The following is a 12,155-nucleotide window of genomic DNA, read 5'->3' as shown; positions in this document are numbered from 1 at the left end:
TCTGGCATAAATCACCATAACCAAACCATTGTTTTTGTTGCTGCCCTTGTTGCAAATGAGAGTAAGGAACATATTCTTGGCTACTTGAAAGATTTTTGAAAGTTATGAAGGGAAAAGCTCTTGAGTTTGTTGTCACAGATGGGAACGGAGGAATGAGAAAGGCCATTAAAAAAGTATTTCCTATGACTTATCATCATCTCTGTGCATGGCATCTCCTCCAGAATGCAACATCGAATTTGGCAAATTCAATATTTACATCTGAGTTTAAGAAATGCATACTTTCTTATTATGAGGTTTCAGAGTTTGAAGCTAGGTGGGAGAGATTGGTCACTGAGCTTCAACTTCAAAATAATCGGTGGGTTTGTGACCTTTATGACTGGAGAAAAATGTGGGTAATAGCTCGCATTCGTGGCCACTTTTTCGGTAGATTTTGGACGACATCAAAATACGAGGGTTTGCATTCAACGCTTGGTAACTTTTTTCACTCCCACCATAATTTGAAGGACTTTATTGAACAATTTTTTCACTGTGTATCGGAGATGAGGTCTCAACAAACACAATCCGATATGCATAGCATGGTTGGACACTTGGTGTTGCAAAGTCCTTTACATGATTTGGAGGTCTACTGCAAAATTACTAACGAGGGAGATATTTCTCTTGTTTCGGCCAATGCTGTCACGTGCATGTACATTAAAGGTCTAGTCTTGTACGTTGACTCCAACATTGGACATATACACCATTTCACAGTTGGACAATTCTTAGAACGGCTAGCATGTTTCGCACTATCCCAAGGATTAGAATTTTAATTGCTCTTGTTTAAGGATAGAATCCCTTGGAATACCATGTGATCATATTGCGGCCCTTCTGGTACATCTTGATTTCATGGAAATCCCAATGAGTTTTGCTTTGGAGAGGTGGTCTAAGAACGCTCGGTCGAAAGTGAGGCAATGTGTTGACAAGGGACCATTTTGTTAGGACTCTATGGTAACTTGTTGCAATTGGATGCTAAATGACCTATATAGGGAGATGTGTGTGCTTGCTTCAGCGAGGGAAGATCAATTTGAAATGGTCACTGAGAAGAACACAGCAAGATCACTCGATTAAAGCTCGATACCAATGTTGGGCCTTCCCCACCCGCGGTTGTCAGCCAATCATCCACACTCGAGGGTGTGTTCAATACCCACTTGTTGTGCGTCGCAAGAAGAGGCCAAAGAAGGACTCAATTAACCATACTTTGGTTAGGGGCGTGAGACGGTGCAGCGTTTGTCATCTGGTTGGGCACAATCGATTTTCTTGCCAGTCAAATCGCCGATAGGGACAGCAGCCTAGCCACGAGGATGATGTCGATGAAGATAACTACTACACTCCTAATTTTGGGGAGGAGGTTGATGAAGTTTGTTCTTTAGTTTTTTTTTGAATTATTTTGTTATAGTTTGTCTCTATGATAATATTAAGTTAAATACGTATTATCTGATGTAGGTATATGCTCTTACCACTCTCAACCCATGGAGCAGGAGGAACACTTTTCTCCAGATGAAGAGGACTTCCAAATGCCATTGACAAATCCATATTATAGTTTGTATCAGTAGAATGAATATAATTGTAGTTCAATTATTATAAATTGTTGTTAGGAAACTACTTTATTATATATGTTAACCATGTGTGAAAGTACCTTGCTGATTGTGCGTGAGCATCTTATACCCTTTTTCCCCTCATTTTCTAGTTGCTTTTTATTATATGTTAATGCAAAAATCATCTTTGGATGATACTTTAAATTGTTTTAGTGTTTTTATAATTTCAGGTGAATTTCGGATGAATTTGGCAGAATTTTTGTGCAAAAACAAAGAAAGGATAGTTGATGCTGTCAACCCTGATCTCCTTGTATTCCAACAAGCATAACTTAAGTTAAAGAGATCTAATTGACTCGGTCTCAATGGCGTTAGAAAGCCAACTTTCAGAGCTTTCCGACCATATATAGTAGTCTATATTTTTCTTCTGGAATCACTGCCAAATTTGGCGCTAAACGTCGAGCCTGGCGTTTAGCGCCCAAGAGGGACAGAGCCAGCACCATAACTTCCCCCTGCCGGCGTTAAATGCCTAACTGGCATTTAGCACCAGCAGTGGACCTTAGCATGCACGAATTTTGATCCCTATTGGGGCGTTTAACGTCTAATATGGCGTTAAAAGCTAGCAGCAGCCCGAATTCACCCCTCTTTGGGTCTCCAAGTGGATTTAGGATCTATTAGTTATATTTTATTTTCTTTTTATAATTTTTAATTACAAACAACATTTTTTAGGTTTAGAATTCTATATTTTATTTTAGATGCAAATCAAAAGATTTGATTTGATCTAGATTTGATTTTGTTTTGATTTGAATTCTAGGTTTAGTCTCAGAGATTTTTATTATAAATAGGGGACTTCCTTCCTCCCCAGAGGACACACTCGATCTCTCCTCTGGGAGGGAGACTCCTCATTTACGCATTTTTACAATTTCTCTGTAAGTTATGAGCCACTAAACCTCTGTGGTTAAGGTTAGGAGCTCTGCTTATTTCTATATATTAGAATTATTATTCTTCTAATTTAATTTATGTTTGATTCAATTCTAAGGCTTGTTTTTGTTCTTAATCTTATGAATTGGGTGGAACGAGAGTATGACCCTTTTCTACATGAGTTCTCGTGATTCTCGGGAGAGTTATTTTGCTTGAACTACAGCTTGAAAACACTCCTTCTAGACAGCTAATCACACAACCTGATGGGGATAAGCAACATCTATTCAGTTGGGATTGGGGTGATTAGGACCTTTGTGGTATAAACTAGTTTTTTGAACTTCACCCTCCAATCTGAATTGAGTGACCACGGGAGTGGTGTTTGATGAGGGTTAGAGGAGATTAAATCGCTAAGGGATTATGGTTTAATCACTCACGATTTGCCATAGAATGAATCATTTATTGTTAAAATAGTTAGTAAAAAGTTTTAATCCAAAAAGATAAACATCTCCGAGATCTTAACTGATTTCTCATAATTATTTTTCACTAAACCTTTACTTGCTTTTCTTTACTTGCTTAATTATTATTTTTATGCGTTTACAACGATAAATACTCTTTTTCTGTTTTCCTAACTAAGCCAATCATTCAACTATTGTTGCTCAGTCCATCAATCCTTGTGGGATCGACCTTCACTCACCTAAGGTATTATTTGAACGACTCGGTGCACTTACCGATTAAGTTGTGGATATTCCAAAAATTCTCACCACTGATGTAGTTTGGGTCTATTTGGTTTGGTATCATGTCATTATTGTGACCTTGATATGAGGATTTGATTAATTTAAATTTGATGCATGATTGGCTTTGTTATGGCACACTTGCTTTGTCTTTCATCCAAATATAAATCGTTTGAAGTGCTTTGTAATATTCCTGCCATTTTGAGATCTTTGCGACAAGTCCCAACATGAGGCTATTTTATTACGTTAAGGCCAGTCTTTCCTATTTTCTAACCAACTGCGAAGCCGACTAATTATTATAACTTTTTAACCAATTTGGAGGCCTACTAATTATTATAAGCCTAACACCTGAATAAAATGTGTTTAGACAATTAGATCTATTTGTATTGTACCAAGCATCATTGTCTTCATACACCCCCTGACACTGCAATAATTTTTTAGAAGTTTCAAATGGCATACATTATAACAATGATATATATAGAAATACATAACATAAATGTCTTTGCTTGCACACAACATAATAATAAGTTTGAACACATAATTACCGGTATCAAGACACAATAAATTCGTAAAGAAAAGGGGTAAAACTCTGTAAATTAATAATAATTAATAAATAAATTAATTATGAGTAAAGGATATTAGAAAATTAAATTTTATAATTTGGAGGAGTAAAAATATTTAGAATAAGGATTAAAATACAAATTACGCACGCACCAGAGTGAATTTTCAGCTTGTGCATACGCATGAGTCTCACCTTATGCTCTGATCTGTGTGTGTACAATAGTGTATATGGGCACACATACCAAAATTTATGGTTTCAATAATTTCTGTAAAATTCTATTTTTCAACCTAAACTTCAAACGTGTATAACTTTTTTGTTAAAAATTATTTTTCGTTTGTTCTTCGAACGGCATAAACTACTTAGACCCAATTTTTATTTAAGATATAAGTTTCACCAAATTTGAGGGTTCCAGAGCCAAATTATAACGTGTCAAACTTGGTTAAAAAAAAAAATCAGATTTTACGAAAGACTCATAACCTCAAATTTTCCAAAATTTTCAATCTAAAACCAACCAAACCATAACCAAAACAATACCAATTACTCAGATTTTCATGCCTAATTCTTCCTTCTTCCACTCAGATTCATATTTTTTGTTTGAATATTGAGAAATTTTTATAATTTTGATGGCAGTAATCTTGGATATAATTATTAGGTTTTATCCCAATCATCAATGGGTGAGGTAAAAAATCATTATCCCCTTTTAAAATTTCTAATTTTATGAGGTTAGGGTATTGAAATTGTGAATGTGTATGAAATTATATGAAATTAAGTTGAATATATGTGAAGTTGATGTTAAATTGGTGAAGTGGAGTGCTTGAATTAGTTGGAAGCTAGTCAAGTAGATTTTGGAGGCTTGAAAACTTGTGGAAACAAGGTTTTGAGGCTTGAAAAGAAATCAGCAAGGTATAGTTTTAGTTTCCTATAGTTAATCTATAATGTTACATGAAAACTTAGATAGCTATAACAAAAAAAATCTAAAATGAAACTCAAGAAGAAGGAAAATAATTCTGCATGTATGATATGATGCTTAGAATTTTTTTCTCTCTAATTTTCTTATTTTCAAATGTTGTTGAGAATTCAGCTTTATAGTATGAAATTTGCTCTTCAAATTTCATCACCGGCTCTTCATTTTTTTTTTGTTGATTCTACTCGTTGTAGCTGTCTTTCTTAACGTGCAATGCTTTTTCATTTTGCTTCACTATACCTTAGCAGTCTTTGGAACTGCTCCACTATTTCTGCTGCTCTTATATTTTATTTTTGCTCTACCAACTTTTGAATTTTGATCTTCTACTATTCTTAATGTAGTGTTGTTGTCCTAGCCTTGTGTCCTTGTTGATTTTCTTTTTCCATAATGATGCCAAATATCCCATTTGCTTCTTTTTTTCCCTTTCTCTTGGCAAACGTAAAACCTTTCTTTTCTTTTATCTTGGTTCTGATTTTTCTCATCATATACATTGGGCTGTGTTTTGATTTGTGTATTGTAAAAATTTACTGAATTAACATGAGTTGAGCTGAGAGATGAAGTATTAGGCTTGCAATACTAATACACATTAAATTATACTTAGTCTTTTAATCCAATATAATAAATATTTATCATCATATTAATATATCCAAAATCAATTCTAACTCAACAAATACTATAAGTACTATTGTTATTCCATCCGTAAGACTAAGCCGAGAAATTAGATAAAATCAGAATTAGAAGTTAGTATGATGAATAATAATGTCAATAGCGTGCAGAAGTGCAAAATAGGATTCTAGCTACAATAATAAAAATTGTATCGTAAGCTAACAAATAAAACAATGCAACCTCCTTAGTTAGTAGTTTGCTATAATATATTTGTTAAGTCGATCAGCTACCAATGATTAGCCTATCATAGTAATATACCGCCACATGATATTATTTTAACAATCTGAGAACTCAGCTAGTTAATTTTCATCTTGGAAATTTGAGAAATCAGGTTCTGTTGGCTTGAACATTTTGGGCATCTTCAAACTATCACTATCAGGTATTGCAATCTTCTTAGCGGCACCTCTTCTTGTGTTTGCAGCAAACCTAGATGCCAAAACGGTAGTTGAAATCTGTGCGCGGTTTCCACTACTTGATGAACTCCCTCCTACCCTTTGTTCTTCACCTTCATCATCTTCTTGCTCGATATTGGTGTAGTACAAGTTCTCTTTTTGTAACAACTCCATTGTCAGTTTTCTCTTACGATAGCGTCTCCAAGCAGTCTGTATAAAGGCAGCCCCCCAAGCCCTCCATTGATGGGAATAGTACCTAATAATGAAACCATGATTGGTCACCGTTGAATTATTCATAGCTATTCAAATTCACACGTGTCTTATTATTTTATTTTCATATTTTATCTGGCATATATATTTCTCGAGTTGCATGAGATAACACACTAACAGTAATAGTATCATCATCATTTAAGAAATGTTCTGGTGTAAGAGAAATGATGTGGACATACACACCTAAAAGCATGCTGGAGTTTCTTGCTATGTAGACGCTTGAATTGATTCGAAACAAACTTTAGATCCTCAGCTCTGAGAGCAAACGCTTCGACTTCAGTAACAGTCTTGACAGTTCTAGTAGAGTCTGGAAGGCTGAGGTTTGAGGTGGGCATCAAGGCCCACGTCAGCAACTCTTCACCACAGAAATCACCTGGTCTAAGAATGATAGAGTTGTAGTACCCTGTTCTCCCACCATCAGTGGTTGAACTCTCAAGTTGTCCTCTAATGATGAAGAGCATTTCTCTCACTGGATCACCTTCCCTTACAATGTATGTGTCTTTTGTGTTTAAGGATGCAACAAGACGTTCACATATGGCATCTAGGAGTTGATCATCCATTTGACCGAAGAAAGGAACCTAAACACACTTTACAAATTACAAATAATCCTTTTTCCACATATTTCCTATGCATGCCCATATCTTTTCATACAAATTAGTTAATTTTTAATGTACACCTAAAATGGATTGATAATAAAATTCTTTCATTTTAAAAGATGTTGCTGGCCAAAACCTTTCTCCATTCATGTTTAAATAAATAAATAAATAAATGCCAACTTTCTTATATAGATCTATTGATTATGAAGTTAAATTTTAAGTAAAAGTCTACTGTGCTTACATTGAAAATAAGCATGTGAGGCTGATAAGAAGTGGTGTATTATTAGGCTGCCACCTGTATGAAGAATGAAACAGATTCTGGTACGGCCATTATGATGGAGGATAAAAAATTCTATTTTCGTTATGTTTATGGTAATTAATTAGATAATTAGTTGTTGTATAATAAAAATAGATTGGGCCCGCAAAAAACCATAGAAATTGGGGCTTTTGTTCATCGGTGAAAGCATATTGGAAAATCTGCTAAAACTATAATTTGACCTCTGATTTATTACCATGACCCAAAAAAAAAAACGTAGTGCTAATATAATAAATTATTCAAAATATTTTTTTTACTCCTTAATATATATGTTTAATCATTTCCCATTACGTGAGTCTCCAACCAATAACCAGATAGCAATAATATTAATATAGAAATTGTTATTTTTACGGAGAGAGATCAAGTGAAACTTTTTTATATGTCATGAATAAATATTTTTTCTTTAAAATTATCAAATTTTTATTTCTATTTTTATCCATTTATTTGATTTTATATTCCTTTTTATTTCATCAAATTTTTTCCGTATACTTTCAAAACTTACAAGTATAAAATAACAAATTATTAACTTCTAAGTCCAGAAAATTGAAAATTTTTTTCCAGCGCCATAACCAAATCCTAAATGAATCAGAATTATTTGACACATAAAAATTGATGTTCTTAAAACATTAAAATGGAAATAAAATTTTTTATTTTTACATAATTTTACTTCTGGATTAATGACGTAGTTGGTGCACAATTAATGGACTCAGGTGTGTGATGTTGATCCAAGGGAGCAAGATAAATGAAAAATAAAGAGGGTAAAAAAAAAATAAAGAATGTCCCAAAAAATTCGAAAGGGCTACCTAGATAAGAGGAACAAAAGTCTCAATTTCCATGGTTTTTTGCATGCCCAATCCACTTTTATTATGCAACAACTAATTATCTAATTAATTACTATAAACATCACGGAAATAGGATTCTTTATCCTCCATCATAATGGCCGTACCAAAACCTGTTTCATTCTTTATACAGATGACAGTCTAATAATGCACCACTTCTTATCAGCATCATATGCTTATTTTCAGTGTAAGCACAGTAGAATTTCCCTTTCATAGGTTATTTCAAAGCATAACTCATTGACTTCTTAATTATATCTCTTAATAATTAGTAAATGATAAAAATTTAGATATAGTTTATTTTTATGTAACGTTAGTAGTTAAAAATTATTAAATAATAATTTAATCAAATAAAATAATTATTTAATTTTTTCAACTATTAATTTTACACTAAGATAATATGAATTTTAGTCTTAGCGATGACCAAAATATATATTTTGATTTTTGAAGCGAAAGCGGTATAAAAGGGAGACTTACCCGACGAACAATGTCAAGACAAAGATGCCTTTGAATCTGGCGTCGAAGATCAATAGGCAAATCACGCAAAATTGCTTCTTCATCTACGCCTCTTGTGGCAAGCCATTTATATTGAACAAACCTGCGAATGCGTTGTTGAAGTTCCGGTGGAAGTTGCCTATGATTCATCCACTCTTCTGTATCCTTTTGTTTCAGTCTCCATTCTTCAAGTCTTGCAGTTGAAGATTGCAGATAATTCTTTTTAATAATAGCAAAAAACATGTAATTGTTAATTTTAATGACTATCGTTGAAAAAAAAAAAAAACTGGCATCATCGTTCTTCAGTTATTGTTATGTACTTATTATTTGATTAATACCTGCATATTACCAATGAGATGCGCAAAGAGGATTGAACCTGCGATGCAAATGAAACTTGAAAATACGGTTTCACCAACGTAAGTGCTCGTATTAAGACCTTGAGCATAAGATCTGTACATCAAATAGTAGAGTTGAAAACACCATTAGAGAACCTTAAAAGGTGAAGTGCTCATGCTAATACATGAAATGTATAGTAACACATGAACTAGTTTTTTTTTTTTTTTATGAAATGTATTTTTTTAAAAAATAATTTCAAAAGTATGAATGCTAATGTGCTCTTGGAAAAATAAAGAATGTATTATTCTTTAAAATTTAAAGTCTAATTTTAATAGTAAAGTAAAGTACTGATGATAATAAAAGATAATGTAACATACATGAAATAATTTTATTTTATAAAAAAAATTGAATTTAAGTTTAACGTACAATATAACATAATTTTACACATAAATTTATTTACATAATTATATGTTGATAAATGCTATCATATCCTCTCTAAAATAACTTGTAAGTTACCCTTTCTAATATGTCATATTTATTTTAATCTGAGTTACTTTAATCTCATGAGAATTAATAATAGCTTTGGAAGACAGGGACGGTCTGAGAGAAGAAGAAAATTGAACACCCAATAAAGTGATATTTAGAAGGCACAACGACACAACAAAGAAATGGAGAAGAGTAACGACGACGAAAGAGTTCAATGGAGTGGAGTAAACGCAATTAGAAAAAAGTTGGAGTACTTTTTCTAGAAGAATAATTTGGGAAGAGAAAATAAGACATCCAATGAGACGGTAATACTTGCGAGGCGTAATGAGAACGACGAAGGAGTGGGAAGGAGTAAACGCACTGAGAGAGAGTTGGAAGGTTGGAAAGAGAAAACGAAACACGGTGAAAACGAAACACCAATGAGACGGTGATGCCTGGGAGACGCCACGAAGACGAAAGAGTGGAGAAGATAACTCAGGTTAAAATAAACATCCAATTAAAATATAATACATAAGAGAGAGTAACTTACATGTTACTTTAGAGAAAGTAGGATAACATTCATCTTATATGTTATTAAATATCTACTTTTTACTTTTATTATATAAATGATCATTCAATAGATATAATTGAATTGTGTAAATATTAAATTAAATCATTTAAAATTTTATAAAAAATATTTTTTAAATAAATAATTCCAAAAACTCTTTAAATTTAATAAAATTAAATTTTCTAATTAAAAAAAATACTTTTCTCCTCAGAAAATCCAAGCCAAACTCATTTTACCTGAAGTAAAACAAGTAATTTGGGATTAAGAAATAGAGAAATATGGATGGCATACGTTAAATTTTTGAGGCCCCACCAAAGGCAATAAAAATACTTTTGAGAAAAGGTGGAGGAAGAAACATGGTCGGTGAAAGCATCAGAAAACATTCCAAATTGAAAGTCATTCTTGTCATTGAGAGCATCACAGTCAGCAAGCACACTGGTTCTCTTAAACCATGCTTGTCTTGCTGGATCATCCAAAAGATTGCAATCAAGATACGCTGGTTTGCAAGATGGAGAGTGTGTTCTATTCATCTCCCTCCTACAAGTTATTCTCCAACACTCAAATTGTCTTTGGATCGATGACACATACCATGATGCTCCCAAAACCTGCACTGACAACAATATAACCCTATTCATTTATGAATCCCTTTCTCATTCCTCTTATTTCTCTAATTAATTCTTATAACCACTGAATAAAATGTATGCAAATGTGACCATAACGGTAATCTTGAAATCCTTGCTTATTATAATATGTAAGTGATTTTGTGTTAAGTATGAATGTGAATGAATGCATGATCATTACATGGCTGGCCAACATGTAGAAACAAAGATTGTACACAGCCCCAGCCAATGCAGTTTTGGTTATAAGCCCACTAGTCTTTAAGATTCGACGTTGAAGAGGAAAAATCTGAAACAATCGGGGAACATACTGAATGAGGACAATCAGGGATATTGTGTGATTTCCTTGTGCTACAGTTGACCCTTTCACTGCCGGAATCACGAACCAAATCACAATCTGCACTCACACTTCATTATTTTGATGTAGAAAGTAATGGATTGACATTGATTGAGTGCATAATGCGTACCTGAGGCAAAGGAAGGGTAGCAAGTAGATCGATGATGAAATCATGCTTGAGGTACCTTTTGGCAATGAGGTGGGGATCCGTGACGAGCTCCTTGTGGCCATAAACACGAGTGAGAGGGTTAACGTAGGCCGTCCGGAATTTGAGGACCATGTGGAAGAGGAAGAAAAGATCGGCCACGGTTCTGGCGAAGGTGACGACAACGCCCAGGTACCAATCGGTTTGCATGCAAGCCTTGTCACCCGTTATGGGATAGTAGAAGTAGAGAGGGTCAAGGAACAGTGCCACAATGCACGCATAAAGGAAGGTCCGGTTCCATCTTGCGATGAATCTTGACCGTGGGTCAAGTATTTTGTACCACCATGGCACCTTCTTCCGCAGGGAGAACGATTTTGGGAACCTTGTGAATCGATTTGACACCGCAAACCGCTGCAAGTCGCTTGGATTCATCATCATCCTCCTTTCTTCTTTTTTCGGATAATTATTGATGTTGTATGTTGTTATTTTTTTCAATCCAGAGAAAGAGAGAGAGAGAGAGAGAGAGAGAGAGAGATGTGAGGTAGATGTGAGTGATGAAAGGAAAATTGTATTCTTGAAAGATTTAAAATTCAGTTACTATACCGAAAAGATAATGGCCATTGATTATTACCATTAGAAGAAGTGCTTGCTTGTTACATTATTCTCTTAGAAGGAATTGTGTAATGGGCCGGGTAACGTGCCAATTTCAATCTATGAAGCTCTGAAACTTGTATGAAGACTAAAGTAGGATTAGGGATTGTGTAATCTACCTGCCCAAAAAAAATAAAAAAAGACTAAAATGTACTATCACCAGAATAAAATGTACAAAAATAAATATCAGGTTGCCGTACCAAAACAAAGATCATATACCCCTAATAATTTTGAAATTTTTTAGGATTAGTTAAATAATGAATTAGTAATAGGTATTTATAATTGTTTCACTCGATTTTTAGTATTTTTCGATAGGATATCTAATCGAACTTGTATCAAGATCTCAGTTTGAAAAAATAATGACTTGAATAAACAATGTGAATAATAATTTAAAATTGGAAAGTCAATTATAATTAAAATTCATATTTTTAAATTAATTATCTAATTTTAAAATTTTAAAATTTGAAAAATTAGAATTTGTAGTTTAAGCCATTCCCACTACAGAAGGTTACTCCTATTACTTTCGTTTCCTCCCAGTTTCCAGTATATTCCCTCTCGCTGCCGCAGCCAAATCTGTGCCATTGCAACCACCGCCCCCGACAAAAAATTCCGACGTTCATATTATCTTCTACCAACGACGCCACAGTCTACCGCATACACCACCGTTGCCTCAAATTGTGCCCCTTGTTCCTCTGTATCCCGGTGATGTCTGATTCCTC

The 12,155-nt window shown here is 33.9% G+C and overlaps 1 protein-coding gene across 1 annotated transcript; it reads right to left on the bottom strand.

The window, feature by feature from the left end:
• Nucleotides 1–5,417: 5,417 nt before the first annotated feature.
• LOC112803961 (probable cyclic nucleotide-gated ion channel 16) lies at nucleotides 5,418–11,646 on the bottom strand. Its single transcript, XM_025847405.3, has 7 exons — nucleotides 10,771–11,646; nucleotides 10,488–10,700; nucleotides 9,978–10,291; nucleotides 8,656–8,767; nucleotides 8,300–8,536; nucleotides 6,258–6,652; nucleotides 5,418–6,060 (listed from the first exon to the last, which is right to left on the bottom strand). Exons 1-7 carry the CDS (start codon nucleotides 11,221–11,223, stop codon nucleotides 5,712–5,714), a joined length of 2,073 nt encoding a protein of 690 aa, XP_025703190.2. The 5' UTR covers nucleotides 11,224–11,646; the 3' UTR covers nucleotides 5,418–5,711.
• Between the last annotated feature and the right edge of the window lie 509 nt (nucleotides 11,647–12,155).

The sequence above is a fragment of the Arachis hypogaea genome, chromosome 5 (genome assembly GCF_003086295.3).
Source record: "Arachis hypogaea cultivar Tifrunner chromosome 5, arahy.Tifrunner.gnm2.J5K5, whole genome shotgun sequence".
Classification (NCBI taxonomy): Eukaryota; Viridiplantae; Streptophyta; class Magnoliopsida; order Fabales; family Fabaceae; genus Arachis; species Arachis hypogaea.
Note: the sequence above shows the minus strand (reverse complement) of the source record. Positions and strands in the feature narration are given on the sequence as shown.